At 52.8% G+C, this 8224-nt stretch overlaps 1 protein-coding gene across 1 annotated transcript; it reads right to left on the reverse strand.

Annotated features, from left to right (window-relative positions):
• On the reverse strand, positions 1-5493 carry SLC39A3 (solute carrier family 39 member 3). The gene is made up of 4 exons (XM_031436875.2): positions 5379-5493; positions 4611-4731; positions 3872-4209; positions 1-923 (listed from the first exon to the last, which is right to left on the reverse strand). Exons 3-4 carry the CDS (start codon positions 4076-4078, stop codon positions 189-191), a joined length of 942 nt encoding a protein of 313 aa, XP_031292735.1. The 5' UTR covers positions 4079-4209; positions 4611-4731; positions 5379-5493; the 3' UTR covers positions 1-188.
• Between the last annotated feature and the right edge of the window lie 2731 nt (positions 5494-8224).

An 8224-nucleotide genomic window follows, 5' to 3' on the forward strand; every position in this document is an offset into this window, starting at 1 on the left:
TTTGGTAAGTACTTTTAAGAGGAGTAATTGTAAAAGTTGTAGCGGGGCCCCCAGGCTCGGGGTGTAGGATCCAGGGCGCAGCCCAGTCCTGGGCAGCACCTCTGTGCGTGGACAGCGGCTCTGGGCGGAGCTCGCTCCCTTGGGGAGGCGGGGCCGGGGCGGGGCTCCGGCCGGTGGAGGCGGGGCCTTCACCACTTGAGGAAGACCAGGCCGGCCAGGACAGCGTAGCCCAGCACCAGGAAGAGGACCTTGAGAAGCCGGTCGCTCTTCTCCTCCAGCTCCTTGGCCAGGATCTCAAAGAAGGTGACGAAGAGGAAGGTGCCGCCTGCCAGGCCCTGCAGCAGCACGGAGGCCACGCTGCCAGGCACGCCCTGGGCACTCTGGATGCCCAGGCCGAGGCTGATGCCCAGCGGGATCATGGCGCTCACGGTGACCGCCAGCTTGGCTGCGTCCTTCAGGGTCATGGAGCTGCGGGCCATGCTGATGCCCAGGGCCACGGCCACCAGCGTCTCGTGGATGGCCACGCCCACAAACAGGCTCATCACCTTCTCCCCCTCCTCCTGCAGGCCCAGGGCCAGGCCCTCGAAGATGGAGTGGGCTGACAGAGCGAAGACCAGGCTGAGGAGCCGCAGCGGGCTGGAGCGCGTCAGCTCCTGGACACTCAGCCCGTGGCTGTGTGCGTGGGGCGCCCCGTAGAGCGCGTGGCCCCGCGGGCCGCCCATGAAGGGGCTCTCGTACTCCGAGTCGCTGCCCGCGTCTGAGCTGGCGTTGAACGTCTCCAGGTCGATGAAGGCCGGCCTCTCCTTGCGGAACGTCAGGACCAGCTGCTCCAGGAACACGGTCATGAAGAAGCCCAGCAGCACGATGGTCTCGGCCAGTGGGTAGTCGGTGCTGATGTGCCCGAGGCTCAGGACCTTCTGCAGCTGGAGCAGAGGGCGCGGGAGGGGGAGGGGAGGCAGAGAGAGGTTCAGAGGCCGGCGGCCGGCCCTCCGCAGCCCACTCAGCAGGGTTCATCGCACAGCACCGTTCATGAGCAGAGCACAGAAAGACCCCACTCATACACGGCTGAGAAGAGGAGAGGGGGATGGGCTCATCCTTGACGGATTTAAAAAAAAAAGAAACAACTCTATGAGAAAGAGAACTGGCCTCATGTCACGTCCACTAGGTCAACCAGTTTCAAAATACCAGAAGGAGCTGCACTGCTACCCCTAAAGGATGCATCCGCCAAGAAGCTCAGAATGTGACCTCATTGGAAAGAAAGGTTTTCACAGATAAAATGGAGATGCTGTGAGCTGATCTGTGTCCCCCCAAAAAAAGTTTTCTATATTAAGTTCTCCCAACCCCTAGTACTGCAAAACTAACCATATTTGGAGACAGGGCCTTTAAAGAGGCAATTCAGTTAAAAGGAGGCTGTTAGGGTGGCCCTGATCCACTAGGTCTAGTGTCCTTATAAGACGTAAAGAGACATCCGGGACCACCACATGCAGAGGCAGCCAGAGGAGGGCCACCTGCAGGGCCTGGAGAGAGGCCTCAGGAGGCCCAGCCCAGCCAGCACCTTGATCTTGGACCTGTGGCCTCCAGGACTGACATCAAGCAGGCCTCTGGCCCTGATGCCAGTGGAATTTCCCCGACGATCTGTGCTGTGTGACATGGAAGCCACTAGCCACGCACGGCCCATGAGGACTTGAACTGTAGCCGGTGCAGCTGAGGGCCCGCATGTTGAGTTGCATCTCATCCCAAGGCACAGAAAGCTGACTGACCAGGATGGCGGTGGCAGCCACGCTGGACAGTGAGCTCTGGATGCTGGCCAGTGAGCTGGGCATGGGCTGCCCAGAGCCTGGGTTGTTTGTCCCCAGACTCGTAAGGATGTTTGCACACACTGAGCCCTTCCCAGCCCCGAGGCTCAGAACACGCCATTGGCTCTGTCCAGAATGTTCCTCCTCCATTTCACTCGTGGCCAGTGGACACTCATGCCCTGGGTCTCGACTGACAGATAATTTCCAAGTGCTCTACCCAGACCAGGTGCCCCAACGCTCCGCGCACAGCACCCTCTCCTGCCTGTCATGGCCTTCATTACAACCTGTGCTCACACAGAGCACTTCTCAATCCAGGGGACACTGCAGCATCTGGTGATGTTGTGGTTGTTGTAACTTGTGAGAGGAGGTGTTGACACGAGGCCAGGCCATCCTCTGCGGGCCATCCTGCGCCCTGTGCAGTGCTGAGAGCGGCATTTCTGCCCCTACCCACTCAATGCCAGGGCCCCTAAGTCCTAACAACCACAGATGTCCCAGACATGGCTCACTGTCCCCTAGGAGCAGAGTCGTCCCCGGATGGGAAGCCTTGTTGCAGCAGAAGCTTGTGTTTCCGTAGAGAAACCGTCTGTTCATCTGTGCAACATCCTACTTCTGCTGTGCCCGTGAGAAGCGTGGCCGACCCCAGAGGGACGAGCGTGAAGGGGGAAAGACAAGGCACATGCATCCGGCCAGGGCTTCGGTGCCATCCTCCGAGGGGTGACCAGGGTTGGGGCAGGCACTCCGGCTGAGGTGTAGGAAGCCCGGGGCAGGGGCGTGGCACCCAAGTAGTTTGGGGAGGACTGACCATGAGAAGGCCACATGTGCTGAAGGGGGACAGGAAGGGGGAAGGTCACTGCAGCAGTCCATGCCTGAGGCAGGACAGTGACATCATGGAAATGCAGGAAATGGGGGGACCTGGGGGCACAGAAGGCGTCAGAGAAGACTCAGATCTCAGCCTTGTCAATGCCAACTGTACAAATTTCCTGTGCTGTGTAGCCCAGAAACATATGCTTAGCAGCATAAAACAGCACCAACACATCACCTCACAGTCCTCAATGTCAGACGTCCAGGCACTGGATGGGGCCTGTAGATAAAGCCAACCACATGGTTGGGAGGCCCACCTGGCCGGTGACTGAGGGTGGCTCCCAGCCAACATTCAGGGAGAAACTGGGCCCTTGGTGTGACAACCACAAAGGAACTGAACCCTCCTTACAACTATGAGTTCAGAGGCCAATCCATCTGCAGGTGAACCTTGAGGTGAGACCATAGCTCAGCAGATACCCTGACTGCTGCATCTTAAGAGCCAGGAACAGAAGACCCAGCCAAGTGGCGACCAGACTCGCGACCCACAGAAACTGTGCGGTAATGTATGTGTTGTTTCAAGATGCTAAGTTTGTTATAATTTGTTACGCAGCAGTAGCTAATCACTACAGGAGCTGAAGAGAGTCCACAACTGCCAGCTTCAGGACAAAGTGCATGCTGCCCGGGGTGGGCGGTCTGGTCAAGTAATGACTGATAAGCCCACTAGCTAGGAACCCCAGGTTAGGTGCAACCCTTTGTTTACCAGATAAGACCCAGAGACAAGAAGCAACCAACTCATAGTCACGTAGCAAGTTCATTTTCTACTTCCCATCACCCTTAGAGTGTCAAGGCACCCAAGCTCAGAGTCAGAGTTGAAAAGCACCAGAGAGGGTGGAGGGGCAAGATAGGGGTAGGGGATTAAGTAGTACAAACTATTATGTGTAAAATAAATGGGGGGGAGGGTATAGCTCAGTGGTAGAGTGAGTGCTTAGCATGCATAAGGTCTTGAGTTCAATCCACAGTACTTCCAATAAAATAAATAAATAAATAACCTAATTACCTCCCCACTGCAAATAAGTAAAAATTTTTTTAAAAAGTTTGCTACAAGGATCTACTACACAGCACAGGGAACACAGTCCGTAGCTTATAATAACTATAAGTGGGGTATAATCTTTAAAAATTGTGAATTGCTGTTGTACCCCTATAATTTATACAATATTATACACCAACTATATCTCAATTAAAAAAAAAAGAAGCCACCACCCAGGGAGCCTTACCTTCTCCCTCACGGCCGGCAGTAAAGCATTGAAGCACGTGGCCAGGAAGACCCCGCCTCCGAAGGTGTTGCAGAGTGAGAGGACCTTCTTTGAGCGATGGGCCTTCTCAAAATCTGCCTCGATAATCTTCACAGGGAGCAGGGAGCCGAGCAGCATGAAGAAGAACACACCCACCATGCACAGGATTTTGGCCACCAACAACTTCATCGTGGCAGCAGCCCGGGCTGCTCCGGTCACCGGTCACTGCAGGGCCACACCATGTGTGGGCGCACGCTCTGTCCAGCGACGCGCTAAGGGGCCCAGCCACACAGCCGGGGGCTCATGCCTCAGCCCAGCCACTGTGAACACCAGAGGCACCCGCATCAGCTTGGATGGGTTATGTGACCAGCTCTGACGACCATGCCCATCACCCTCAGCCCTTCACCCTATTTCTGGCCTGGTATGTATCTCCCTCCCACAGAAAATTCTCCATGACTGTGCTGTCCAATACAGCAGTCACTAGCCACGTGGGTCTGTGTGAGTTCATTAAAATTAAATAAAACATGGCCTTGGTGGTCTTTAAAGTGCCAAGCCTGTTCCTGCCTCAGGGTCTTTGTGCAGGTTGTTCTCTCGGCCTGGACCACTTCTCTCCCTCAACCTTCCAAGGATGCTGGTCGTTCAGGTCACTGCCTCCAGGACCCCTTAGGAGCACCCCCCTGGGCTGACCTGGCCCTAAACAGCATCCCTTAAGGGTACCTACCGAAAGGCCTGGCACAGAACAGATGCTCAGTGAGCGCTGGCTGAACAGATGGGTGAGCTGAAGCATGTGGACCTCTTTACAGGACTCAGTGAGCCAAAGCGAAGCAGATCTCACCCTAGACCTGAAAATGTCACCATTAGTGCAAGGGGCCTTGGCTGCTCCCCATCCCTGGGCTTTCTCCCCAGCCTTTCAGTTCTCACTGCCCGCACCCCCCGTCAGCTCAGATGTCACTGGGGCAGGCGTCTCCCACCTCTCCCCCTGGCATGATTTTCTGGCATTACTGGTGCTACGGAGAACTACATAAAGTCACTGAACGTCCTTACTCACCCTAGGCTGCAACCTCCACGGGGGTTAGGGAGTCTATCTTCCCCAGCCCAAAGCTAGGTACATAGTCGGCGCCCAATAAATACCTGCCGAGTGTCCGGATGCCCCCGTTTGTGGCGTGGGGCTGAGGGTGGCCTGGACGCTCAAAAACCGGGGGCTAATGGGGCTGGGCAGAGGGGACGGGCTCATTCACTCAGCCTTTCGTTCATCACTTATTGAACGCCTTCTGTATACCTGGCCCTGCACCGGAGGCCCGCCCAAGGAGAGACAGCTCGCGTTCCGCTGGGGGAGCCGGATGCAAATCACACAGATCGCATGTAAAGGCAAAGCCAGGGTGGGCGCCGCGGCCGGGCCTCGGCTAACGGGCAACGGAGCTCGCCAGGCCTCGAGCCGCCCGGCCCGGTCCCTCCCCAGGCCTCTAGCCCCGCCCCGGGCAGCACGTACCTCTGCTGGGCCCTCGCCCGCCCGCCGAAGCCGCCTGGCACTCAACTGCCGCGCAATGTGGACCCCACTGCCGCGCTCCCAGCGGAGCCCCAGCTCAGCGCGCCGCTGCCCACGCTCCGCCCACGTCCCTGCCCATTGGCCACCCCAAGCCCCGCGGACCAAATTCTCCAAGCCATTGGTTGCTACGGCTGCCACTCACCCTGCGACTCCACCTCTCCTACCGGCTCGGAAAAGTGGTTTCTTCCCACGGAGCGGTGGGTACGGCCACCGGGCAGCTCCGGCGGGAAACCTCTACCTTGGGGGAAGGGTTCCGGCCGCGTTTAGCTTCCAGAGCTGTCCAGGGGCCCCCGGTGCTGAATCCCATTCGGATTGAGGCTTGGCCATCGACAGGAAACGATTTGCTACGGGAGACTGTCCCTCTCGGAGTGTCCTCGCTGCTATTGCCCTTCCCGTCGGCTTAAGAAGCAGTTTTATCCGTTCAACATCTCTGCCTTCTATATGCCAAGGCCTTTTCTTGGAGGACATCTATCAACAAAAGGCAGATCTCTCCCCTTTTGGAGCTTAAGTTCCAGGAGAAGACACAGAAAATAATTAATAAACGTAATAAGTAATAAAGTTATGTCAGAAGGTGACAAGTGTCCTGAAACAATAGAGCCCAGTAAGGGTTATCAAGAATGCTGGGTGGTGGGTTGCTATTTTAAATAAAATGCTCAAGTAGACTTCATGGAGAAAGAGATATTTGAGCAAAGACTTCAACGTGGAGAAGTCATCAAGTGGATATATGGAGGTAAAGTGCTCCATGCAGAAGGACCTAAGGGTATGAAGGCCCAGAGGCAGGAGTGTACACTAATGCCAGTGTGGCCAAAACACAGTGAAGTGGAGAGCTGTATTTGGAGGTAAAGGGAGGTAGATCATGGAAAGCCTTAGAGGGCATCAAAAGGACTTTGAGGTAAATGGGAGCCATTGCAGAGTTTTAATCACAGATATGACAGATCCAACATATTTTAACAGAATCATTTGGTTATTACGTCGATGCTGCCAATAGATGAAGTAAGATGAAGATGGAAAATTGATTATTGATTTTTTTAGATGGGGAGAGGGGCCATTTTATTTATTTACTTTTTAAAATATTTTGTTTATTATTGTATTATTTTAACTTTTTATTTTGGGGAGAGGAGGTAATTAGGTTTATTTATTTCTAGGGGAGATACTGGGGATTGAACCCAGGACCTCGTGAATGCTAAGCATGCACTCTACCACTTGAGCTATACCCTCCCCACAAGAAGAGGACATTTAAAAAATAGCTTGTTCCACTGTCCATGAAAGCAACCAGATTTATGAAAGAGAGGACTGCATTAACTCATGTTAACTAAACTCTTTTTGTCAGCCTACCATGAGCCGGGCATAGGGAAAGGTGCCAAGAACAAAGTGGGAGCAATGCTACAATGTGGATGGACCTTGAAGACATCAGGCTAAGCAAAGTAAGACAGTCACAAGAGGACAAGTACAGTCTGATCCCACTCACAAGAAGTCCTTAGACGAATCAAATCCACAGAGACAGAAAGTAGATGGTGGGGGCCAGGGGCTGTGGGAGGGGCTGTGGAGTGAGTGTTTCACAGGGACAGAGTTTCAGTTTGGGAAGACGAGAAAGTTCAGATGATGGCGGGATGGTTGCACAGCAATGCGAATGTGGGTAATGCCACTGAGTGGTGCATTTTAAAAAGGTCAAAAGGGTAAATTTAATGTCATGTATATATCATAATGTTTTAAAATGTTAATAAAACGGAGTGAAAAAAGCATGCTAAGGCATCTGGATTTCACCGTCCAAGCAACACGATTCAGTGATGAAAACTCACTGACGAATTGTAAGTCGTTGAAGGTTGCAATCCAACTGACATTTTAAGGGTCATTCTGAGTCCTGTGTAAATAAAGGTAGGGTTGTAGGGGAGCAAGAACGAAAGCAAGAAGACCCATTAAGAGTCATTTGAGCAAGAACTGATGCTCGCTTAGTTGAGGGATTGGCAGGGGAGGATGAGTCTGAGAAACATCTTAGAGTGTGACTTGGCAGGACCTGGCACTGGTTTGTCTGTGGGCTGCAGGAGTAGGCGGTTGGGGATGGCTTTAGATTTTCTAGTTTGAGCAATTAGAGGGATGCTGGAGTTTTTCACTAAAATAGGAAAGCCTGGAGGAGGCACAGACGTGGAAGGTGCTGAAGGACTAAGTTTGGCTTTGCAGAGGATAGTGTGAGAAGTCTATGAGTTCTTCGTGTTCAATGCCACCTTCTGCCTGCATGGACCTTGCTTCATCATAACCATGCAATATGTGGTCGCTGTCTTTATTGTTAGACACAAAGTGACTTGATGCTTTTTCCCATTTTCTGTAATTCACAACAATGAAAAAGTTCATTCATAATAATAGCACAGAGAAATGCAAGTCAAAACTACAATGAGGCACCTCCTCACACCAGTCAAGAGTGGCCATCCTCAGAGAGTCTATAAGCAATCAATGCTGGAGAGTGTGTTGAGAAAAGGGAGCCCTCCTACGCTGAGGGTGGGAGTGTAGTTTGGTGCACCATTGTGAAAAACAGTATGGAGATTCCTTTAAAAACTAAAAATAGACTTACCATATGATTTAGAAATCCCACTCCTGGGCATATATCCAGAGGGAACTCTAATTCAAAAAGATATGTGCACCCCAGTGTTCACAGCAGCACTATTTACAATAACCAAGACATGGAAACAATCTAAATGTCCATCGACAACAGATGACTGGATAAAGTAGTTATGATATATATACACAATGGAATACTACTCAGCTAATAAAAAAGAATAAAATAATGCCATATG

The sequence above is a fragment of the Camelus dromedarius genome, chromosome 27 (genome assembly GCF_036321535.1).
Source record: "Camelus dromedarius isolate mCamDro1 chromosome 27, mCamDro1.pat, whole genome shotgun sequence".
NCBI classification, from domain to species: Eukaryota; Metazoa; Chordata; class Mammalia; order Artiodactyla; family Camelidae; genus Camelus; species Camelus dromedarius.

What these genes read in the sequence shown, in the direction of transcription:
- SLC39A3 (XM_031436875.2), bottom strand. Translation starts at nt 4,078, where the DNA reads ATGAAGTTGTTGGTGGCCAAAATCCTGTGCATGGTGGGTGTGTTCTTC. An exon ending in TGCCGGCCGTGAGGGAGAAG is followed by an intron (nt 924 to 3,871) that starts GTAAGGCTCCCT and finishes CCTCTGCTCCAG; the next exon opens with CTGCAGAAGGTCCTGAGCCT.